Source organism: Mytilus galloprovincialis, chromosome 10 (genome assembly GCF_965363235.1).
Source record: "Mytilus galloprovincialis chromosome 10, xbMytGall1.hap1.1, whole genome shotgun sequence".
Classification (NCBI taxonomy): Eukaryota; Metazoa; Mollusca; class Bivalvia; order Mytilida; family Mytilidae; genus Mytilus; species Mytilus galloprovincialis.
The window spans coordinates 40,865,183-40,892,177 of NC_134847.1; the positions used below are offsets into that span (position 1 = coordinate 40,865,183).

Sequence of the window (26,995 nt, forward strand, 5' to 3'; positions counted from 1 at the left end):
TATAACACTTTTACAGAAGGCTTATCATTATACATTTGAAATATTTATAACAAGAAAAATAGGAGTCAATGGGCAATTTTTTTTTCAGGCATTGAAATCGATAAGTCCAGAGGATTCCGAAAATCTGACAAAAATCACGAAACATGACAAGAGAACTTCCTTAATGATGTCCTTAGGTGAGGTTTTGGAATTTGTGTCAAATGTTCGGACTCCTAGGTGTTTTTCAATACAATACAAGGTAAAATATTTTGCCCCGTAACACCCATTTATTTTTTCACATAAGACTTAATAGCTCATAAAAGGTCTTTTACCAAAATTTTAGAAGATTTTTAATTTTCTATCTTATGATTTGAGACACAAATAATACCAATGTAAATATAAGGTAATAGTCCGAGTCCGCCTTTTCCCGCCATGTTTTAAATATCAAATATATCGAAAAGGAGCTCCATGACTTATCAATATTTGTAGCTTATTTTGATCCTTAACCAATGGTCTACCAGCTTATATTATCAGTTTTAAATTCTTGATTTATTTAATTTCACCTAAGTACATCCTTAAGTTAAAATAACGTCGATTTAAGCAGACCGTAAAATACGGAGTCGCATTAAGAAATTGAAATACATTAAATCAGAGGAATGTTTAATATAAATATGATTATATGTGCATTTCTACTGTTCCACAATTTATATTATGTAATTTTGTATTAGGATTACATTCACTTCATTACATTAGTTATGTTTACATAAGCTTTCAGGTTTGTTTTGTAAATTGTTATTCAGTTAAAGTTATGCATAACTTGTTTATGACACAAGAACTGAATACTTTGCCTCCATTCTTCTGGTAATACAGGATTACAAATACAAGTTTAGATCGGATAATACGAAACTATATAACTTGACAGCATATGTTACCGGATAATGCTAAATGCTTCGTATTTCACTTAAATAAGAAGTAATACTGTTGAAATCATTTATAACAATTTAAATACATGAAAACATTCATTTTGGATAAAATTGACAAGCGGTTAGAATCCACGGTAAGATACGACTCGTAATAGACTAATAACACTTGATGTTGTTTAACTTCACTTTTAGCACCATTGTGCTGCTTTTTTGCGGTCAAGTTTTAATATGGAATAACCGTTTCACATATGATATCGGATATGTTCCTTGTGTCGTTACTACAATACCATTCCCTTTTCACGAATGTGACCTACTGAATTAGACAATTTGCCGATTTGTAATAAAATGAGCAACATGACGGGTGCCACATGAAGAGCAGTATCTGCTTACCCTTCCGGAGCACATGAGATCACCCACAGTTTTTGGTGGGGTTCGTGTTGCTTAGTCTTTAGTTTTCCATGTTGTGTCTTCTGTACTATTGTTTGTCTATTTGTCTTTTTTTAATTTTTAGCCATGGCTTTGTCAGTTCATTTTCTATCTATAAGTTTGACTCTCCCTCTCGTATCTTTCGTCCCTCTTTTATTGGTGGAGGAAAACGGGGTGCCCAAAGAGAATCTAAGACCTTTAAAATGAATACTGACTATCCTTAACAATGAAGAAGTGAAATTATAATAAAACTGAACGTCAAGAGAAATTCAAACGGAAAGTCCCTAACAAATTGGCAAAATAAAAAGCTCAAACACATAAAACGAATGGATACCAACTGTCATATTCCTTGCATTGTACAGACATTTTCTTATGTAGAAAATGGTGGATTTAACCTGGTTTGATAGCTAGCTAATCCTCTCACTCGTTTAATGTTGAGCACATTTGTCACGTGAGGGATTCGACCTCGCAACCTCAGTGTTGACAGGCTAATGATATAGTGATTCGACTGGCTAGATCACTCGGCCACCGACAAAGTAATCTGATACTTGTATTAAAATAGAGAAAAGTATGAAATAAGAAATTAGAAAAAAACCACACGGTATGGTTTATATATTCTATCGTATAAAATCACTACATAAATGACATCCTTGATAGTACGTTTATTTGATTAATTGATTAATTTTTGCTGTTTTGAAGCCACTTTTAAGCACCGCATTTAGGCTATTTCGTGGCGGCAAGTTTTTATTGGTGGAGGAAGCCCGGAGAAAACTACCGACCTACGATAGGAAAACTGACGTTTATTTGAACAAAATCGATTTAGAAGAATATAATACAATATAATCATGTTTTGAAAGTGCCAAATTTTTTTTTAATTTATAAAATATTCATTTTTTTCATTGGGAACTAATTTCAAAGATAAACACTTTATCATAAACAATAGCCATGTTGAACAAATTATCATCATAAACCTCTAAACCGACTAACACGTTCATAGTTTGAAATTAGGAATATGCGGCAATGTTTGCAATATTTTTATTTTTCAGATCTGTCCTAAGTTGTGATTGAGAAAATAATGATACGAATGTGGGTTTTGCTGTTTATATTTTTCTGCCATGTTTTCGAATCCTCTCAGACGCAAGCTCGTAAGAATCTACATCTAAGATATTGAGTTTTAATTTACTTTGTTTTTATTTGTATTCTTTGATATTTGATACTATATCAACTGAAAGTTTATTTTTGCATTTCCGACAAATTACTCATACGAATCAAGTGAAGACGTTTACTATATATATGTTTTTAAACTTATACAATCCCATCGAACGCGAATGTGTCATGACTATCTGTTACTCATAACATGAGATATAAGCAAATACATGGAAACACTCAAAGTTAAAGGTTCTTTTTTAATACATTTGACACATACCAGGAATATTGGTTTACATTTTAAGTAGACAAGACTGCTTTTTGGCATAATTTTGTGTAATCAAATGTCGATTTTTATGACCAGTGTAAGATTGATTTCATAATTATTAGATTAGATATTTTTCAAAATGTAGTATTTTATTTATTTAAGGAAGTTCGCTACTCTGTTTCAAAATAACAAGCTTTTCATAACACAAGTATATATTGATAGGGGATAAATAAAAGAATCAAAAAAGCAAATAGGTAAGTTTGCTTGTTTTCGAGATATTAGCCATTGAAATTTTGGCGGGGAAATATTCTCTCCTGATTTTCATAGCTTTTTAGTTGACAAGTGTTAGTTCTCAAAAACTTAAAAAAAATAACAAAGATTTTATAAGACTTTTTCAGATTGCTTATAATTATACATGTAAAAGATTTATAAAAAGAAAAATTGGGGTCAATGGCCAAAAATTGTTAAGGCATTCAAATGGATAAAACCATGTCGATACCGAAAAACTATGGCCTGGGCTTATTGTATCGGGAATAGAAGTCAAGCATAAGCGCCACTACAACAGTAATTAAAACATAAATAACCTTTTTCATTGTGCCGTTACAGATGAACTTTTGCAAAACCATTTGGAAGTAATAATGTATAAGCATTATGTAAAAGATATATATCTCGATATTATTTCTAGGTTTACAAATAGGTAAACTGTATAAAAACTAAGTAACAGCTCCCGCAAGTTGACAATAAATACTTGAAGTTTGAGCATCACTTTTTAAGGTACTTGGGTCTTCATGATCACCATTATGATGTGTTTTTGTTTCAAAGACGTTTTTTGTCGAACGTACATGAAGAAAAATTCACCACCATGGTCACTTAAACAAGTAAAAAAATAATATAGAAATAAATAAGATATTTTATTTGTTTCCTTAATGTGAACAGCAAAATTAAAATTATTTGAATGCAAGCATGAAGAAAAGAAACTAATTTTCATCCTTTCTTTTTTGCGACAAATAGCCTTATTCAGTTGTCACGACAAATGCGAATTAAAAAGCAAATACGATGTCTTTTATCCATGACTTCAGTCGTCGTTTGCATCAGTTTTTACATTATTATGATTTGGATATTCAAAAGTCAAATTTGTCATATCGTCTGCATACTGAGCTAAAAAAATATATATATAATGATTTACAGCTGCTCCTTTATGTCGCTGTCAACATCAATACTCTCCTGTTTGTGGAGATGATGGCAAAACATATAAGAGTGAGTGCAAAGCTAAATGCGCGTGAGTATAAATGTACTTTAATATTTGACCAGTTCTTAAATGGATTAAGCTGTGTAGGTCTCTTGTGGAGAGTTGTTTTATTGGCAATCATACCACATCTTCTTCTTTTTTTTATAATTCTTGTTAACAGCGAGTCTATATTCGCAAATAGTTTTTAAATTATTTTTTTTCGTAAATGTTGTAATAACCTATGCCCTGAATGAAACTAAAATTCAACGGTTATTAGTTATGTCTATAAAAAGAATAAAATCAGTAGAGTTCGAGATATAAGTGTCGCCGTTCTCTTCTGAAAGAGGGGCGATTGATTCTAGAATAACATTCAATCTCATAGATCGAAAATAAACTGACAACGCCATGGCTGAATGATAAGACAATATTAGCAAACATTCGTACAATAAGTAATTTGTCGAAAATAAGTACGAATTATGTATAAGAGATTATATGGCATGACTTTTGAAAAATTATAATTTTCCTGTTGTTGTATGTTGTAATATCCGTCTTTTTTGGTACAATGGCTATATATGTATCACTCCTCATTAATCGTCTTTTGATCATGTTGATACATCACTATTTGTTTTAGCTGTTACCTTTCTGTTCTGTTTAATTTTTTTCATTCAACACACAATGCTTAATCGACTTTCATCCTTATGTGTTAACCATAATCATTGTTCCACGAGGCAATTGGCCGTTTCAGAATCTAAAGGGCTATGGGTAATTGCATTGTTCGGACCCCAAAAACAAATGGTTGAATTTTCATTGTTAATGAAATTTTTAACCATTTACAACGTTATGGTGTACACTTTTGAAAACATTTCCCAGGATGCATTAGATTCTGAAACAGCGAATTGCAGGTTTGCTCAATATCACAAAAGGAAATTAAAAATTTGAAATCTATTTCAGTGGAGTAAACATCAAATGCAAAAATAAATGTCCCTGTCCTGATGATGGTTGTAACTGTCCAACAAAATACAGACCAGTTTGCTGTTATAATGGCAAAACATATTATAATGAGTGCAAAGCTAAGTGCGCGTGAGTATTAATGAGCTTTAATATTTTCTAGCTTTGAAGGGGAGAATAGCTATTTTCTTTCACAGTAAGAAAAATCTCGAGATATTATTATGTTTGGATATTTTTACCTATCGGCAACTTCACTTAATAAAAGTGAAAGCAAATTGTATGACTTTTATCCAAAGAAACACTGATTTTTTTTCAAAAGAAATCTTTGTTGACATTTATTCATTTTATGCAAAAATTCGTCAAAGCATACAATGCTACGTTGACTTTCATTGGATGTTTCCTTTACATATTTATCGGTTAAATGTTATAACGAAGATATTTAATGTTCAATTTTGGTACAGGAACTTGCATTTATTTAAATACAAAATGTAGTGTAAAAATAAGATTTGATATAGCTCCGTAATTTATAAATACACTGCGCTGTCTACGGATTTAAAATAGGAATGAGATTTTTTGCTTAATTTGCAGCAACTATTTAGGTTCTATAAAATTTGATTGTTTGAAACGAAAATTTTGTTCTTTCGCTACGAGACAGATATCGAGGCACTAGAATGAAAAAAATCATTTACACCACGTCCCCAAAAGAAAAAAAAGACACAAATTTATATAAGATAAGTTCTAAAAAAAAACTGCAAGTCTTTCAGTCTGAGTTACTATTATTTCGGATGATACTTCTTCAAAGGAGTACACTTATATGTACATATTTTGGGTCATGGGACATGACGGTCAGTTTTTTTTTCAGTTGACATTGAGTGATTGGCTTTCAGATGTCAACCAAGTTGATATTAAATTAAAGGAATGGAACTCATACCGGTCTCTTTTAGTGTACATTCAGTAATGGCATAGTTTAACAATTTGTTTCATTGAAATAAACAAACAATGTAAAATTCAACAATTTTAAATATCTGAGTAGAATAACGTCTGTAATTTGGTTTTACAAAATTTCTTAGTTATACAGGGGTTGTATTTATAAAAAAAACCTGTACCACGGCAGCAATATTGCACTTGCTTTGCATTTGTTTTGTTCCGCTGCGGATGCGAACTTCAGCTCGTCCCTTAACAAAAATGTATGTTAGTTCAGTGAAAATGATCTGTTTAACAATACTTAAAAGTCGATTGCCATACCGCATCACTGCTGTCTCTTTTCTCGTACAATTGCAACGTGTATCGCTTTTGTAATTGTTTTGTTTTAATACTGTTGCATAACAAATCCCTATTTTTCAGTTTTTACCTTTGTGTTTTTTGTTTTGTTTAACTTTGTCCAACCAACACAATGCTTAATCGAATTTCATCCTTATTAGTTTTTCATAAGTATTGTCCAACAAATCCATTGCAGTTATGTTCAATACAACTAACGGAAATTTAAAATTAATATTTTTATTTCAGTGGCGTAAAGGTTCAATGCAAAAGTGAATGTCCCTGTCCCGATGATGTGTGTAAATGTTCAAAAATATACAATCCCGTTTGCGGCAGTGATGGCCAAACTTATAGTAACAAGTGCAAAGCTAGATGCGCGTAAGTACAAATGTAATTTAATATCTGACTTGCTCCAAATGGAGATGATTTATTTAGTTTCGGGGTTACAAACACCTAGAGGGATTATGCTATGCAAATATCTTTAATTATCAGCAATTTTTTATAAATAAAAATATTGTTTTCTTAGTAAAGCAACAGATTTTGATTTTTATATGAAGATGCACTTTTATATATATTATATAATTTGTTATTAACTTTTTTCAGTTTTGTTAAAATTCATTCATTTTGGACATTGCTTTATTGATTTTATTGCACATATGGTTTAATAATTTTGTTTCAAATTATTTCGATTTCTACTCATCAGATCTTCTTCAAATGAAGTAAAATTACAAACTTTGTTGTTTTTTTGTCAGGTCTTGTGTTATTCCGGCCTTTTTTCAGTTGACATTGAGTACTGGCAGAGTTTAACAACTTGTCTCATTTAAATAAATAAACAATGCTGGATTTCTCAATTTATATCTAGGCAGAAAGAACAATGTCATAAAGTTGTAATGATTGAATATGACTGATACGTCCTTAATGTACAAAATTTTATAAGTTATTCACTGGATGTATTCGGAAAGTACATGTATCACGGCTGCAATATTGCTGTTGTTTTTCATTTATTCTGTAAATTGATAGCCTTTAATGGGATCAGTTTATATGGACTTCTTTTTTAGTATGCCTTTGAATGTATTTTTTACGCAAATATTTTCTCACACCTATTTTTCGTAAAAGTCATGATAACTTGCACAGAGTTCAGTTGAATGAAAATAAAATTTAACAGTTTTTAGTTCTGCCAGTGAAAATGATCTATTTAACAACATAAGTTTTAGTTCTGTCTTTGAAAATAATCTATTTAACAGCATAAGTTTTAGTTCTGACTTTGAAAATGACCTATTTAACAGCATAAGTTTTAGTTCTGACTTTGAAAATGATCTATTTAACAACATAAGTTTTAGTTCTGACTTTGAAAATGATCTATTTAACCGCATAAGTTTTAGTTCTGACTTTGGAAATGATCTATTTAACAGCATAAGTTTTAGTTCTGTCTTTGAAAATGATCTATTTAACAGCATAAGTTTTAGTTCTGACTTTGAAAATGATCTAATTAGCAACATAAGTTTTAGTTCTGACTTTGAAAATGATCTATTTAACAACATAAGTTTTAGTTCTGCCAGTGAAAATGATCTATTTAACAACATAAGTTTTAGTTCTGCCAGTGAAAATGATCTATTTAACAGCATAAGTTTTAGTTCTGTCTTTGAAAATGATCTATTTAACAACATAAGTTTTAGTTCTGACTTTGAAAATGATCTATTTCACAGCATAAGTTTTAGTTCTGTTTTTGAAAATGATCTATTTAACAACATAAGTTTTAGTTCTGCCAGTGAAAATGATCTATTTAACAACATAAGTTTTAGTTCTGCCAGTGAAAATGATCTATTTAACAGCATAAGTTTTAGTTCTGTCTTTGAAAATGATCTATTTAAGAGCATAAGTTTTAGTTCTGACTTTGAAAATGATCTATTTCACAGCATAAGTTTTAGTTCTGTTTTTGAAAATGATCTATTTAACAACATAAGTTTTAGTTCTGACTTTGAAAATGATATATTTAACCGCATTAGTTTTAGTTCTGAATTTGAAAATGATCTATTTAACAACATAAGTTTTAGTTCTTACTTTGAAAATGATCTATTTAACAACATAAGTTGTAGTTCTGTCAGTGAAAATGATCTATTTAACAGCATAAGTTTTAGTTCTGTCTTTGAAAATGATCTATTTAACAACATAAGTTGTAGTTCTGTCTTTGAAAATGATCTATTTAACAACATAAGTTTTAGTTCTTACTTTGAAAATGATCTATTTAACAACATAAGTTGTAGTTCTGTCTTTGAAAATGATCTATTTAACAGCATAAGTTTTAGTTCTGTCTTTGAAAATGATCTATTTAACAACATAAGTTGTAGTTCTGTCAGTGAAAATGATCTATTTAACAACATAAGTTTTAGTTCTGACTTTGAAAATGATCTATTTAACAACATAAGTTTTAGTTCTGTCTTTGAAAATGATCTATTTAACAGCATAAGTTTTAGTTCTGACTTTGAAAATGATCTATTTAACAACATAAGTTTTGGTTCTGACTTTGAAAATGATTTATTTAACAGCATAAGTTTTAGTTCTGACTTTGAAAATGATCTATTTAACAACATAAGTTTTAGTTCTGTCTTTTAAAATGATCTATTTAAGAGCATAAGTTTTAGTTCTGTCTTTGAAAATGATCTATTTAACAACATAAGTTTTAGTTCTGTCTTTTAAAATGATCTATTTGACAGCATAAATACCTACTGGATAATGAACTATATGACATGGCTACAAAGTCGATTTCTATACTGTTACACTACTGTCTTTTAACGTACATTAGATTTGTTTCCGAAGCTATACTGATATTTCTCCAAAACCAATTAACATAACATATGCGTAATTAATCTTTTTCAGTTTATGCTAAAACTCACTCACTTTACACATTGCTTGATTGACTATCATTGCACATATGACCTTTCTAATTACCATTCAAATGGTAAAAAGAAGATAAAGTATATGCTCAATATTACTGTAAAAATTGTTCACTTTCAATGTAAAAACTTCCATCATTTTAATAGCACAAAAGTAAGATTCACTGGCAGTGGCCCTGATATTTTTATCTTTGACTAAAAAAATACATTGCATAGAAAAATTACAACACATATGGTAATGTGTTTGACGCTAAATGCGCTGTAGTTTCAATGTTCTCTGCGGCCAATATTCGACTTTTTAAGGGCGAGACAAAACATATTTGTTTTGTATAAGAGATAAATCGGTGTATTCGGGTGATTTAAAGATTATCCCCCTTTCCCCTCCCCCAAAAACAAGCAAATTTATCTATAAAGTGATATTTACAAAATAACTTAAATCTTATGATTTTGTTTAATACAAATATGGTCTTTTCCGAAAAAGTATACCTCGTTGTAATTGTTTTTACCAGGACATTAGTTTCGCCAATGTCTATCAGTTTACATTAAATTTGATTAAAAGCTCAATATAATAACTTTCCTACTTATAATTAACAAACAATGTCATTACTCACACTGAAGATGGGTAAAATAACATCCTACCGTAGCATGGATGTTTGTCACATCAGATACATCCATCATTTGGTTTTATAAAATTGCTAAATTGTACATAATGGTACATATTCGCAGATATTTTCTAACATAAAAATTTCTCAAAAAGTACTTATAAAATTACGTCCTGGTTCGTTGAATGATATTTCAATTCAATATGTCTAGTTTTGTGTATGCAAACCATTAAAACCATTAGAATCTAAGATTTGAAAGAGTCGCCAAGGAATTGATTAGAAGCAAACATGAATACAACCAGTTATTTGTTGAAAGTAAACTAAAATTAATATATGAATATACGAAGATTAATCATATATTAACTGTGACACAGGATTATATAAACTGACTGAAAAAGTTGATTTTTTCATAATGTCAAAAATATCTGTTTACAATGGCTATAAAATTGAAGAGAAAATGTATGATTGACAATTAAACAATTATCCATGCAAGTTAAAATGAAGCGAATGTAAGCAATTCTTAGGAACCGTACGGTCATCAACAAAGAGAATAATCACATACCGAATGATCGGCTATAATGTCTATTTCTTTGTCATTGTCTTTTTTATCATGGTTAATAATAGGTTAATTTTTTTAGTTTTAGTCTTTGTGTTTTGTTCAATCATCATTTGATTTTCATTATTATTTTTCAAATGGCACAACAAATGTAATGCTGCCTAGTTCAATATTACTTAAGGAATCAATTACTTAAGGAAATTGATTCTTTCAAAATTATTTCAGTGGAGTAAAGATTAAATGCAAAAGTAAATGTCCTTGTTCTGATGATGGTTGTCACTGTCCATTGATATACCATCCCGTTTGCGGAGGTGATGGCAACACATACGATAACAACTGTGTGGCTAAGTGCGCGTAAGTAATAATGTTATTTAATATCTTACTTGCTCCGAATTGCTTTAACAGTAAAAAACACCTCTGTTTGAATATCTTTAACTATCGGCAGTTTTATCTAATAAAAATAATGTAGGTAAAGTATCAGCTTTGTATCCGAAAATAATCTGAAATTTATCCATTTATTTATATATAGGATGCGTAGTTAACATAATTGACTTTCATTGCACATATGCCCTTCATAAGTACAGTTCAAATTGTGGAAGAAAGATACCATATATGCTTAATATTATGGTAAAATTTGTTCAATTTTATTGTTAACAATTGCATTATGTTTAAAATAGTTCAAAGGTAAGATTCACTGGTAGTGACCCTGCAGTTTTTATCTTTGTCCAAAAATATTCAAAGCTGCTTGTGGTATAAGCAAGATAACTTCAATGTAACATTTAATGATTTTGATTAAGGTCTTCTCCGAAAAAGTATATCTCGTTGAATTTCTTTTTACCAGGCCATTAGTTTTGCCAATGTCTTTCAGTTTACATTCAATTTGATTAAAAGCTCAATATAATAACTTTCCTCATTATAATGAACAAACAATGTCATTACTCACACTGAAGATGGGTAAAATAACGTCATACCGTAGTATAGGATGTTTGTCAGAGCAGATACGTCCATAATTTGGTTTTATAAAATTTCTGAATTGTACATCATAGTATATATTTGCAAATATTTTCTAACATAAAAATTTCTCAAAAAGTCCTTATAAATTACGCCCTGGTTCGTTGAATGATATTTCAATTAAATATGTCTAGTTCTGTGTATGAGTAGCATTAAAACCATTAGAATCTAAGATTTGAAAGAGTCGCCAAGGAATTGATAAGAAGCAAACATGAATACAACCAGTTATTTGTAGAAAGTAAACTAAAATTAATATGAATATACGAATATACGAAGATTAATCAGATATAAACTGTGACACCGGATCATATAAACTGACTGAAAAAGTTGATTTTCTCATAATGTCAAAATATCTGTTTACAATGGCTATAAAATTAAACAGAAAATGAATGATTGACAATGAGACATGAGTTATAATGAAGTGAATGTAAGAAATTTTTGGCAAACGTACGACCATCAATAAGGAAAAAATCACATACCGAATGATCGTCTATTTCTTTGTAAATGTTTTTTCTTTATCAGGTTTAATAATACGTTTTTGTCAGTTTTAACCTTTGTGTATTATAAATCAATATTTGATTTTCATTATTATTTTTCAAATGGTACAACGAATGCTGCCTTGCTCAATATTGGTTACGGGAATTGAAAATTCAAATTTATTTCAGTGGCGTACAGGTTAAGTGCAAAAATAAATGTCCTTGTGAAGATGTTTGTTCGTGCTCGAAAGAATTAAGTCCTGTTTGCGGAGTTGATGGCAAAACATATGATAATAAGTGTATAGCTAAATGCAAGTAAGTTTGACGTCACTGACAATACGACGTCGACAATAGACATGTACAATAGTTGGAACGTTATGTTCCCGCGATAATCTCAACACCTGGTTTATCATAGATTTATCATTAGTTTGTTTGAAGCTCACACCTAATTTGTACAACTCACAACGATGAATAGATGGCTCACAAATCAAGAAACTATTTGGTATATCTTTAACTGTTTAAGGAAGTTCGCTACACAGTTTCAAAATAACAAGCTTTTCATAACACATGTAACAGTAGTATATATTGATACGGGATAAATAAATGAACCAAAAAAGCGAAAATAATGTAAAGGTCCGTGTGCTTCTTTTTGAGAGATTTTTGCTCTCTTGAATTTTCATAGTTTTATCATTGACAAGATTAAGTTCTCAAAACTATTAAAAAATAACAAAGATCTTATAACACTTTTACAAATGGCTTATAATTCAACAAGATTTACATAAGGAAAAATGAAGGGTTAGTTGGCAAATATATTAAGGCATTCAAGTGGTTAAACACTGAGGATTCCGAAAAGCTGACAAAACATTCAAAACATGACAAGCGAACTTCTCGGGAAAAGTTAGAATGTTAGCAGTGCTCAATATTGATATATATATATAAACAATACGTTATAAACAAATGATCAATTTGTGTTAAATTCTTTTTATCAAACGTTACAAAAAATAAATTGTATATTTGATATATCAAAAAGAATTATGAATATTTTTTTCCCAGTGGCGTGAGATTTAAATGCAAACGAAAATGTCCTTGTAATGTATGTGCATGTCCACCTGTATTTGCACCTGTGTGTGGAGATTATGGTCAAACGTATGACAATGCATGTGAAGCTGTGTGCGCGTAAGTACTAGTATAAAATGCATGAGAAAATTTTGAACGTTTATCGGGAGTAGATTAATTATGTGATTCCTTAATTGTAAAAAGATATGCAAGTAGATATATGAGATAGCAAGTGTTGCCGGGCTCCCATAAAGAGTTTAATGTGCATAGACATTTGCAGAATAATGCGTATATACACCAAGTTAGTTGTGGTAGTAAAACAAGTGTCAGAATCCTCTTCCCTTGCATGAATGTGACCTACCGAATTATACTATTTACCGGATTTAATATCACATAAGCAACACGACGGGTGCCACATGTGGAGCAGGATCTGCTTACCCTTTCGGAGCACCTGAGATCACCCCTAGTTTTTTGGTGGGGTTCGTATTGTTTATTCTTTAGTTTTCTATGTTGTTCTAACATAAAAATTTCTCAAAAAGTACTTATAAAATTACGTCCTGGTTCGTTGAATGATATTTCAATTCAATATGTCTAGTTTTGTGTATGCAAACCATTAAAACCATTAGAATCTAAGATTTGAAAGAGTCGCCAAGGAATTGATTAGAAGCAAACATGAATACAACCAGTTATTTGTTGAAAGTAAACTAAAATTAATATATGAATATACGAAGATTAATCATATATTAACTGTGACACAGGATTATATAAACTGACTGAAAAAGTTGATTTTTTCATAATGTCAAAAATATCTGTTTACAATGGCTATAAAATTGAAGAGAAAATGTATGATTGACAATTAAACAATTATCCATGCAAGTTAAAATGAAGCGAATGTAAGCAATTCTTAGGAACCGTACGGTCATCAACAAAGAGAATAATCACATACCGAATGATCGGCTATAATGTCTATTTCTTTGTCATTGTCTTTTTTATCATGGTTAATAATAGGTTAATTTTTTTAGTTTTAGTCTTTGTGTTTTGTTCAATCATCATTTGATTTTCATTATTATTTTTCAAATGGCACAACAAATGTAATGCTGCCTAGTTCAATATTACTTAAGGAATCAATTACTTAAGGAAATTGATTCTTTCAAAATTATTTCAGTGGAGTAAAGATTAAATGCAAAAGTAAATGTCCTTGTCCTGATGATGGTTGTCACTGTCCATTGATATACCATCCCGTTTGCGGAGGTGATGGCAACACATACGATAACAACTGTGTGGCTAAGTGCGCGTAAGTAATAATGTTATTTAATATCTTACTTGCTCCGAATTGCTTTAACAGTAAAAAACACCTCTGTTTGAATATCTTTAACTATCGGCAGTTTTATCTAATAAAAATAATGTAGGTAAAGTATCAGCTTTGTATCCGAAAATAATCTGAAATTTATCCATTTATTTACATATAGGATGCGTAGTTAACATAATTGACTTTCATTGCACATATGCCCTTCATAAGTACAGTTCAAATTGTGGAAGAAAGATACCATATATGCTTAATATTATGGTAAAATTTGTTCAATTTTATTGTTAACAATTGCATTATGTTTAAAATAGTTCAAAGGTAAGATTCACTGGTAGTGACCCTGCAGTTTTTATCTTTGTCCAAAAATATTCAAAGCTGCTTGTGGTATAAGCAAGATAACTTCAATGTAACATTTAATGATTTTGATTAAGGTCTTCTCCGAAAAAGTATATCTCGTTGAATTTCTTTTTACCAGGCCATTAGTTTTGCCAATGTCTTTCAGTTTACATTCAATTTGATTAAAAGCTCAATATAATAACTTTCCTCATTATAATGAACAAACAATGTCATTACTCACACTGAAGATGGGTAAAATAACGTCATACCGTAGTATAGGATGTTTGTCAGAGCAGATACGTCCATAATTTGGTTTTATAAAATTTCTGAATTGTACATCATAGTATATATTTGCAAATATTTTCTAACATAAAAATTTCTCAAAAAGTCCTTATAAATTACGCCCTGGTTCGTTGAATGATATTTCAATTAAATATGTCTAGTTCTGTGTATGAGTAGCATTAAAACCATTAGAATCTAAGATTTGAAAGAGTCGCCAAGGAATTGATAAGAAGCAAACATGAATACAACCAGTTATTTGTAGAAAGTAAACTAAAATTAATATGAATATACGAATATACGAAGATTAATCAGATATAAACTGTGACACCGGATCATATAAACTGACTGAAAAAGTTGATTTTCTCATAATGTCAAAATATCTGTTTACAATGGCTATAAAATTAAACAGAAAATGAATGATTGACAATGAGACATGAGTTATAATGAAGTGAATGTAAGAAATTTTTGGCAAACGTACGACCATCAATAAGGAAAAAAATCACATACCGAATGATCGTCTATTTCTTTGTAAATGTTTTTTCTTTATCAGGTTTAATAATACGTTTTTGTCAGTTTTAACCTTTGTGTATTATAAATCAATATTTGATTTTCATTATTATTTTTCAAATGGTACAACGAATGCTGCCTTGCTCAATATTGGTTACGGGAATTGAAAATTCAAATTTATTTCAGTGGCGTACAGGTTAAGTGCAAAAATAAATGTCCTTGTGAAGATGTTTGTTCGTGCTCGAAAGAATTAAGTCCTGTTTGCGGAGTTGATGGCAAAACATATGATAATAAGTGTATAGCTAAATGCAAGTAAGTTTGACGTCACTGACAATACGACGTCGACAATAGACATGTACAATAGTTGGAACGTTATGTTCCCGCGATAATCTCAACACCTGGTTTATCATAGATTTAACATTAGTTTGTTTGAAGCTCACACCTAATTTGTACAACTCACAACGATGAATAGATGGCTCACAAATCAAGAAACTATTTGGTATATCTTTAACTGTTTAAGGAAGTTCGCTACACAGTTTCAAAATAACAAGCTTTTCATAACACATGTAACAGTAGTATATATTGATACGGGATAAATAAATGAACCAAAAAAGCGAAAATAATGTAAAGGTCCGTGTGCTTCTTTTTGAGAGATTTTTGCTCTCTTGAATTTTCATAGTTTTATCATTGACAAGATTAAGTTCTCAAAACTATTAAAAAATAACAAAGATCTTATAACACTTTTACAAATGGCTTATAATTCAACAAGATTTACATAAGGAAAAATGAAGGGTTAGTTGGCAAATATATTAAGGCATTCAAGTGGTTAAACACTGAGGATTCCGAAAAGCTGACAAAACATTCAAAACATGACAAGCGAACTTCTCGGGAAAAGTTAGAATGTTAGCAGTGCTCAATATTGATATATATATATATAAACAATACGTTATAAACAAATGATCAATTTGTGTTAAATTCTTTTTATCAAACGTTACAAAAAATAAATTGTATATTTGATATATCAAAAAGAATTATGAATATTTTTTTCCCAGTGGCGTGAGATTTAAATGCAAACGAAAATGTCCTTGTAATATATGTGCATGTCCACCTGTATTTGCACCTGTGTGTGGAGATTATGGTCAAACGTATGACAATGCATGTGAAGCTGTGTGCGCGTAAGTACTAGTATAAAATGCATGAGAAAATTTTGAACGTTTATCGGGAGTAGATTAATTATGTGATTCCTTAATTGTAAAAAGATATGCAAGTAGATATATGAGATAGCAAGTGTTGCCGGGCTCCCATAAAGAGTTTAATGTGCATAGACATTTGCAGAATAATGCGTATATACACCAAGTTAGTTGTGGTAGTAAAACAAGTGCCAGAATCCCCTTCCCTTTCATGAATGTGACCTACCGAATTATACTATTTACCGGATTTAATATCACATAAGCAACACGACGGGTGCCACATGTGGAGCAGGATCTGCTTACCCTTTCGGAGCACCTGAGATCACCCCTAGTTTTTTGGTGGGGTTCGTATTGTTTATTCTTTAGTTTTCTATGTTGTGTCTTGCGTGCTGTTTGTTTGTCTTTTTCATTTTTAGCCATGGCGTTGTCAGTTTGTTTTAGATTTATGAGTTTGACTGTCTCTTTGGTATCTTTCGTCCCTCTTTTATAAAAATAATGGATTATTGCTATTCTTTGATCTAACTGACTGATAGTTTTCCCCTACAGTAGAGTGATATGAAAAATTATCGCTAGAAACAGAGGGTGCACGTGCTGTTGTCAATGAAATTAACACTTCGTCATAGGTAAAATAACGGTAAACAGATTATCATTAGTCATCTCAACTCGATGTCTTTTTCTCACTTTCGCCGAGATCGAGAAAAGCAATCTAGTTGAGATGACCAATGATAATCTCTTATTATACGACATGACGGAATATATGATTCTCATATCAAGTATTGTATTATTTCATGTAGTCAATTGGCCCTGCGTTTCTGGAATTAAATTTCTAATTAATGTTCAAGCATTTTCATCTTATCTGTCAGTGCCTTTGTGCCTTATCAAAGTTTCTACAATTCAAACGACAGAGCATAAACAATATAACTAAATAACATTGTTAATATTTTTTCAGTGGGGTGACACCAAAATGCAAAGGTAAATGTCCCTGTAGCAAGTGTGCCTGTGAAAAAACATACCGACCAGTTTGTGGAGATGATGGCAAAACGTATGATAATAGATGTGCTGCAAAATGCTAGTAAGTTTTTGTGAAAAGTAAAATCACAAAAATACTGAACTTAGAGGAAAATCAATTCGGAAAGTCCATAATCACATGGCAAAATCAAATAACAAAACATATAAAAAAAGAATGGACAAGAACTGTTATATTCCTGACTTGGTACAGGCATTTTCAAATGTCGAAAATGGTGGATTAAACCTGGTTCTATAGTGAGTGAATTTCTTTAATTCTTCTGATTGGCTATGTGTTTGTCATACTTTGAATAGTATAAAATTTAGATTTATGTTATGTCGAACTCCGTTATTTGATTATCTTAAATAAGTTATCATGAGTTTGACTGTCCCTCTGGTATTTTTCGTCCCTCTTTTATAGTACCTTCTCGTTAATGTGTTTAAATATTCAAACTTATCCGACGTTTCGTTGGTTTTTCTAAATTCAAAATAATTCAAATAAAGTTTTTCCGACATTTTAACATTTTTTTCTTATAATATATACTAGTCAAATAGTCAAACAATGATCGTGCATTCTCTATATTAATATAAGAATTCGAATATTTGTGCATAGGGATTACAACACAATGCAATGATAAATATCTCTTTCGATTTCTATTTTTTTTCCTGCATAAAACTGGCTTTCAGATTCTGTTAAATAGTGTGTCATCTCTATTACTCTGTTGTGTGTTATTATTCAATTTTAAAAAGCTGCAACAATCACTTTATTCCTTTTTTGTGTTTATATCTTTGGCTCGAATATTACAACTACTATTTTGCATATTCATAACTAATTTATGAAATTGAGATATGTTTTCTTCTGTAGTGGAGTAGACGTAAAGTGTAATCGTAAATGTCCCTGTAAATCGTGTCACTGCAATAAAAGATACCGTCCTGTTTGTGGAAGAGATGGCACAACGTATAGTAATAGGTGTAATGCTAGATGTGCGTAAGTATTGTAATACACTTATCATAAATACCAGGATTGAAATTTTGTATATGCACCAGACGCGCGTTTCGTCTTCAAAAGACTCATCAGTGACGCTAGAATAAAAAAGTTGTAAATGCCAAATACAATACGAAGTTGCAGAGCATTGAGGACCAAAAATTCCTGAAAGTTTTGCCGAAAACAACTAGGTTAATTTATTCCTGAGGTAAAAAGATTGCATTTTAGTACTTTTTATTGTAAAGCAGATTAAACCTATTTTTCTCATTTTTTTAACGGAAGCTTTATGCACCAGTTGCGCGTTTCGTGTTCAAAAGACTCATTAGTGACGCTAGAATAAAAAAGTTACAAATGCCAAATAAAATAAGAAGTTGCAGAGCATTGAGGACCAAAAATTCCTAACAGTTTTGCCAATTACAGCTGAGGTAAAACGATTGCATTTGAGTAATTTCGATTGTGAAGGAGATTAAAACTTTTTTCCAATTATAAAGGAACCCTTGTAACAAGATGTTTGAATACTATTTTAACCTCATCTTAAAATCTGTGTTCACCTTTTTTAGTGACGTCTTATTCAAATTTCTAATGGCACAGTACGAATTTGTTATCTTATTTTATCCTGTAATACATGTATTTTTCTTTCAAATCCATACTATCAGTCAAAAGATATAACAGCTGAAAAATCATAAGGAACCTAGAAAATTTATATGTTCCTCGTCACTATTCGTAAAACTCGTAAATTCATGGTCCAAACCCTCTAAATTATTAAAATAACCACAAATTAGTTTTTCCGTAAATAACTAGTTTAGTTCGGTATCATCGTTATCCGGACGCATAAACACGTATCCATTCGTTAACTTCTATTCAAAAACAATAAATGACAAGTAGCAATTTTTTTAGCGATTTGTAACGGTTAGTTTACGATTTGTTATCTATAACCTTGTTTTGAGTCGCGTTAAGATGGCTTTTCGTATGTGTACAATATATACCGAAAACGTTATGTGTGGCTCCGAATTGTTAAAGAATATAGATGTATACTTTGAGTATTTTTACGTAACGTTTACATTTTTAGGAAAAGTAAACAAGCTGCGAAATTGTAATGAATAATAAGTAATCGTCCATAACACGAAACTATGTGATACAACACATAACATGTCTTAACAAACACATTTGAGCTTCGATGTATTGTGTTTTTTCGATTTATATATGTAAAAAGTAAAATCACAAAAATACTGAACTTAGAGGAAAATCATTTCGGAAAGTCCATTATCACCTGGCAAAATCAAATAACAAAACGCATCAAAAACGAATGGACAAGAACTGTCATATTCCTGACTTGGTACAGGCATTTTCAAATGTAGAAAATGGTGGATTAAACCTGGTTTTATAGCGCTAACCCTCTCACTTTGATGACAGTCAAATTCCGTTATATTTACATTGATGCTTTAACTAAACAGACACAATAAATATAATAGTCACAATATGGGTACATCAGTCATCATCGTATAAAATTTTTAAAAGGAACAATTTAACAGAACACAAAAACATCTATCTACAAACACATTCATTGATTTGTGTGTCTGACGTCAGAAAATTTTATACGTCATATAAATTTGTCGTTCAATGTGCATACAAACAATTTTAAAATTTGCATAGGCAATGTTAGCATATAGGGTTAAAAAATCAAAAGTATGTAAGAATAAATTTCAGAAATAGACCGAGATTGAAAATAGTCCAAAAGTTAAATTGCAATAAACACTCGTAAAATTTCCGTATGTTGCGTAAGTTGCACAAAGTTCTCCGTGACAACCCGTATCAACTCGTTGAATTTTTTGCAAATAAAATTACCGTAATAACTCGTTAAAAGTAAAATCACAAAAATACTGAACTCCGAGGAAAATTTAAAAAACGAAAATTCCCTAATCAAATGGGAAAATCAAAAACACTTGAAACGATTGGATAACAACAGTCATATTCCTGACTTGGTACAGGCATTTTCTTATGTAAAAAAATGTGAATTGAACCTGGTTTTATAACTGCTAAACCTCTCACTTGTAAGACAGTCGCATTAAATTCCATTGAATTGACAATGTTGCGTGAACAATACAAACAGACATAATAGGTAAAAATGTCAAAAACAGGGGTAGAGCAGCCAACATTGTGTTGTAATATAAATCACTAAAAAAACAAACAAATGTAACAAAGAAGCACAAATAATAATCAGCAATAAACCGTAAGTAGCTCGTAATAACTAGTAAAAGTGGTCAAAACGTTAGGATCCATGAATTTGTGCAATCTATAAGGACTTAAAAAGATGAGTTTGTAATGGAGGCATTAGGCACAGTTATGATCTTGTCAGGACTACGTCATGATGTTGGATCATATGGTAGCGACTTGTATCTCTGTTATTTGTTTCCCAATACTTTCGTTATCAGTTGTGGGAGTATAAAAAATTATAAGAATTAGATCAACTCTCCAAAACCGCTATTACTAATAGATTGATTTGTCTGTTGACGTCTTATTTGATATAGATCCTTATTCCTGTCTACGTATCAGCACCCAAACCAAGAAGGTCAGTGATGACACGGATACCACGTATAGCCGATTATAAGTCAAGTGTTTGTAGTATAGTTTATCAAAATTAAATGTTGTAAATTTGGAAAGGAAGAAAACATAATTTTAACAATGCCCTCCAGGATTTGCAGGGGGCAATTTTATCATAAGTGCATGCAGCCATACTACACAGATTTTTAATTTATATGAATTTATGAATTTGGCAAAAAAATACTTCTCGGGATTTTTATTTAAGAAAAAAATTAATGCTAAAACATTTTCCTTGTTGAAAACAGTTCGAATTCATATACAGGTAATTTAACGCAGAAAATGAAGGCAAAATTATAACTGAATACAAAATGTGGAAATCAAATATTTAAAACATTCACATAGATAGATACCAGAAAGAGTTTCATAACCACTAAATGATGATGTAAATAAAAATAAATTTGTCAACTCATCAAAGGTATTCTACATTGACCAAAAAACAACAACATACAAGACATTCTTTATTTTTTTTGTTTAGAAGATAGTTATACATGTTAAACTGTTTTCGGTATTGCAAACTTCGACAAACTAATAGACTCGTGTTAAAAAACATTTTTATTTTGACATTTTGCAAAGTCATTTCAAATATTGCAAGATTGACAAATTAGTCGCTTTTATTTTCTGCGTTGCATATCTGCATGTTTTGTGCTATTTAAAGAAACAGTATTTCTTTGCAGTCGAGTAAAAGTAAAGTGTTTTGGCCAATGTCCTTGTGGTGGCCATGGTTGCAGATGCCCATATTGGAAGCGTCCAGTGTGTGGTGATGACGGTAAAACATATGTTAATGCATGTTTCGCTAAGTGCAAGTAAGTTTTCTAATTTCATATATCGTTCTATTACTGAGAAAAGCTTTTGTTTGAACACAAACTATATCTTAACAACAAGATACTTCCCTCTTATCACAGTTTGGGATATCAATAATTACATTTTGTTTTTACATGCGAGCATTCTTATGTATATCAAAATTAAAGAAATTAGACAGAATAAAATCCCGATTTTAACTTTAAACCCAAGATTTAAAGTCACCATAACGGAAGAAGGCACTGAACGAGAAAAAGCAAACAAGATGGTACTGGACAGAATAAGAACTTCCTGTCGAGAACAACCTATGGTTAATTGTGATAGTTTGACATTTTAAGAAACTATAGGAAAAAGAAAATCATATATGGAAAAAGGAATAAAGCATAAATCTTTTACCATAGCCTTGGTTTATATTAAGGAGGAATAACTTAGAATGTTTTATCTTAAACGATTTTGACATGAAAATAAAAAGAGGAATTGTCAAATGGTGAAACCAAGTGTGTACATAAAAGATACAACTAGCATTTAGTCTTACATGGTACATTTGCAAATGAGGCGATAAAATATTAATCAACAACACTTATTAACTATAATGTAGTCTATTCCCCTAAACTCCATCAATCTAATAAACAAATAGATCATGTGCTTTGACAACTTTTAAACAGAGAACGAAACTATAACGGTGAGGGTAGATAATTATAGTTTGTCAAAAGTAAAATGACAAAAAATACCGAACTCCTAGGAAAATAAAACGGCAAGTCTCTTATCAGATGTCCTTATCAGACCTCAAACAAATTATTCTAATGTTTTTAATTGTTTCAGGGGCAAAACTGCTGTACGTTGTAAAGGAAAATGTCCGTGTTTTCATGTAAGTATTAATCAAATCATTTTTTTAAAAATAATTCTTCATTTATTACCATACGTATACATAAACATACTAACGCTGTGAGACCAGTACTGTAGAGGTACTTTTTTTGTGTAGTACGTATTTGTCTGATAAACAATATCAAATTTACATTTTCACAAATATCTATGAGTAAAAAAAAAAACAAAAAACAAATAAATTATGCGTGCAGATCTTAAAAACAATTCATAACGACTTTGACAGAAGACATATCAGTTTTAATCAATAAAGGCCGATATTCCTCCATTACTCAAGACCTCTTTTCCAAATATCTGAAGGATAATATACAAATGAAGGCAACAGTAGTATATACATGTCATTATACCGCTGTTTAAAGTCATACATCGATTGGGAGAAAACAAATCCGGGTTACAAACTTTAAACAACGGAAACACACCAATCATTAGAGGTAAACAACGCAGGAACAGAAACAATGAAGTGCCACAATAACACAGTCAAACGCAATATACATAGAAACGAATTATTTGATTAAAACTGCCATATTCCTGACTTGGTTCAGGAAATTTGAAGAAACAATAATTGTTTACAACATCAATGCTTTCTTTTAATTCACTTAAATCTTGTTATAGTCAATCAATTCTATCAATAGTACAGCTAGTATATGTCTCACGAACTAATTGATATGAATCATTTATTCAAAAATAAAATAATAAAGCTCTCAATGGAATACTGGTATAACTGACAATTGATCACAGATTTTGTGAAATATTGTCAGATACTATAAATCTGAATCAAAAGGGAAAGCTCAATGAAAATTCTACCTTCGTTGCACATTGTAATGTAATCCATAGCGGAAAATAACATATTAGAAAAGAATGGCATACCTAAGATCACTAGGATTTGCCGAAATTCTTAATCCGTACAAGGTATACATGCACACAAGGCAAATGAGGCACAATAGTAACCATACTTGGCTTTGCCAAAATTCTTAATCATACACGTGCAATGTTCAACAGGATTAAATCATATATACACTAGGTTTGTATAAAATATTTTTTTTCTGTTATCATAAAATTGAGAATGGAAATGGGTAATGTGTCAAAGAGACAACAACCTGACAAAAGAACAAAAGAACATCCGAAGGCAACCAATATCTCTTTAACACAACGAGAAAATCACACCCCCAAAGGCGTGCTTAAGCTGACCCCTTGACAAAAAAGAATACTAGTTAAGGGGGCTCGCGGGTCTAAATCAATTTTTTTAATTTAATATAAGATTTCGCTATATTTTTTTATAAATGAACTTTATCTTATACTTAATAGAAAAATGAAATAAAAAAATGGGGTCACCGTTCATTTACGCTCACAATCTGCTTTAGAAAGAAGCATACATTTTTGTCAATGTCCTTTTTTTCTGTTGAACTAAAAGGAGAAATAACGGTAATATCGAGAAAAAAAAACTAAATTACAGAAATCGCTTAAATTTTACAATTATTTAGTTTATGTATAGCTTATTCGAAAACAACAATAAAAAATATAGGTAACCGATGAGTTAAAAAAGATATTTCAATTTTAATGCCTAAAAATGGCATTTTTGCACCAAAGGGAGATAATTTGGAGCTTTTTCAATGAAATTTACATTTTAAAAGTCACCTGGGGCCAATACCAATTTTTTTTTAGAATGATTTTTGTACCATATGATAACGTAACAACTACTAAAGGTAATTAATAAAATTTGTAATGAAAAATAAATGTTACATTTTTTTCGGAAAATCCTATACCCGCGAGCCTCCTTAAATGATAATGGAGGAAACATCAAACTTATAAATGAACTAAAAGAAACAAAACCATTTATATTTAATATCTATATTGTTGTTTATATTTTCAGATTGGTTAAAAGTCTATGTAGCGATTATTCTGTCCGTAGAAGAGTTTATGCTTACGTATCAGAAATTTCTGTTATATATAGAAACGCTGTTCAGATGTTAATTTAAAACCAAATATCAAATGTACAAAATACATATTTTCTTTTATATAACGCAAATAGTTCAGGTGAAGAAGGATATGCCTACCCTTTCAAAAAACCTGATATCCTCCCAAGGATTTAAAAGGGTTCGTATTGCTCATTTTTAGTTTTTTTTCTGTTATTTGTCCTTTGTTCGTTTTTCATTATTTGCCATGACATTGTCAGTGTGTTTTCGACTCATGCGTTTGAATATCTCTTTGGTTTATTTCGCCCTCTTATATTGTAATAATTTAATTTTGGATGTAACGCGTCTTCTGATTGGCTGACGTTATTTTGTTATCGGCCCATAGATATAATTTAGTCATGTGATCGTGACGTCATCAACGTTTTTTCGTGGTTTTCTACGGTTTAAAATGGAATTTAGCATTAAATTATAAGAAATGACTGTAATATTTTTTCTGTCTATTCGAAATAACATAAAAAATGTGGTGCACTGTTAAATAACCCGCTACGCGCGTTATTCAGTGTGCACCAAATATTTTATGTTATTTCTTCATAGACAGAAAAAAGAGTACAGTCATTCCTTAAATAATTATATATAGTCCAGGATTTTAGTGTAATCTTTTCCTTCTACAAATGAACAAATGCATTTTTAACAATTGGAGATAATAAGGTTGAGTGTGTATGCAAAACAAGTGAACATTTATACTGTCTCATATTTGTATGTCCTTTCAGTTCAGTCATATAGAATGATATTAACTTAAAAAAACAATGAAAACCAAACAACCCATAAGTAATCACAAAATGACAAAAAGACTTACAAATCAGTGGTTATTGTCTCCAGCCAAGTCACAAGACACAGCCTTGACGACTTATGAGTGTTTGACACTATTTGCATATCCTCAACAAATGCAGAACATTGTGCACACATATCTTGGAATAGAGTTAGTTCATTCACTATATCACATAGTTAAATACATAACCAGAATATCTGACTTGATTAGGCGTCTTCATTTTCACTAATCTATATTAAAAAAGCAAAAAGGAGATATTTTCATTATTTTTCTCTAAGTGAAAACTAGTTTCCATGCGGTCTGCTTATCTTCTTTAAAATGTATATAAAAGTATTCATATCCACATGTATATACATCTAGATATTTTCATATTGTTGTCTATGTATTACAAAATACACTATATCAATTGAATTTAGCTTCAATTCGTAAATTGATCAGATGAAGTTTTGGTTTGTAGCAAGGGTCAGTTTAGTTATTATAAATTTGATTAAGTCTTTCAACTGATGTCATTTGAATTTAGTATTCCCAATAAAACTGCATATAGTCAAGGCTCTGGGTAGAAGACCGTAATTTGACCCATAAGTTTTTACTTCTAAAAATTGTCACTTGGATGGAGAGTCGTCTCATTAGAATTCATACCATATCTTCTTATATCTATTTAAACAATTTATGACTCGACACACCCGGTCTTGCATCTTCTGCATTTCAGGCGATGTACTAAGTTTGGTGTTACCTTGATTGGTTATAATTGATATTTTAGACTTAAACATCAGCATACAACTGTTGTTTTAATATACTTCACATCGGAACGCTAAATAAATCAGTAATTAGGAGGTAAAGGTCACCATTACTTCAATTTTCCTTACGGTATTTGTTTTATTGTATTTGAAATTACAGTATTATTTTATAGAAGTATTGCATATCTATAGCGAGGATTGAGCATAAACAGCACAAAATCATACATCTAATACCTACTTTTGCTTCTTTAGATTAAAGTAGAAAAAAGATGGCAATACTATTCTATATAAAAGAAATTGATCAAAATACAAACGAAAGTGTACAAAACACAACACAGAAACTCAAAACTGAGCAGCACGAATATAAATTCATTGCAATAGTTCAAAATTCAACATTTGGACATTCAAACATGAATTCATACATTGCCCATACTTGCACCTATAATTCTTATTTTACAGTACAAGAATAAGTTTAATTGAGTTAATTAAGAGAAGTTAATTAAGTATTAAAGGCTTCTGTCGTGCAACCTTGTTTTTTTATATGTAATATCATTTATCCGACAAACAGGTTTGTATTTATATATGAAGTCCATGATCAACTGGTAAAATGTAGAATGTTAAGGAATATGGATAAGTTAAAACGAACTAATAGTGAGGACAATGTGATATGTAACAGATTGAATACTAAGTAGTTTAATACGATTGGTGTCTAAAAAAATAAACCTTGTATTCATGATGTGATTGTTGACTTCAGAATATAAAAACAGATAGACTAAAAATGCCTAATAAAATAAACCTAACAAAATAAAGCTATAAAACCAGGTTTTACATGTTCAATCCAACATTTTCGAAAT

The 26,995-nt window shown here is 30.5% G+C and overlaps 1 protein-coding gene across 1 annotated transcript; it reads left to right on the plus strand.

Moving 5' to 3' along the window:
• The first annotated feature begins 989 nt into the window (after window positions 1-989).
• Window positions 990-24,665, plus strand: LOC143049488 (uncharacterized). Its single transcript, XM_076223105.1, has 16 exons — window positions 990-1,036; window positions 2,375-2,473; window positions 3,931-4,021; window positions 4,922-5,050; window positions 6,425-6,553; window positions 10,453-10,581; window positions 11,904-12,029; window positions 12,768-12,890; window positions 13,936-14,064; window positions 15,388-15,513; window positions 16,254-16,376; window positions 17,341-17,463; window positions 18,262-18,384; window positions 21,657-21,785; window positions 22,603-22,648; window positions 24,533-24,665. The coding sequence occupies exons 2-16, from the start codon at window positions 2,404-2,406 to the stop codon at window positions 24,539-24,541; spliced, it is 1,605 nt and encodes a 534-aa protein (XP_076079220.1). The 5' UTR covers window positions 990-1,036; window positions 2,375-2,403; the 3' UTR covers window positions 24,542-24,665.
• The last annotated feature ends 2,330 nt before the right edge of the window (window positions 24,666-26,995 follow it).

Excerpts from the sequence above, each read along its gene's own strand:
- LOC143049488 (XM_076223105.1), top strand. The coding sequence starts at position 2,404 with ATGATACGAATGTGGGTTTTGCTGTTTATATTTTTCTGCCATGTTTTC. Across the intron at positions 4,022-4,921 it reads GAGTGCAAAGCTAAATGCGC|TGGAGTAAACATCAAATGCA; the intron begins GTGAGTATAAAT and ends AATCTATTTCAG. Across the intron at positions 5,051-6,424 it reads GAGTGCAAAGCTAAGTGCGC|TGGCGTAAAGGTTCAATGCA; the intron begins GTGAGTATTAAT and ends TTTTTATTTCAG.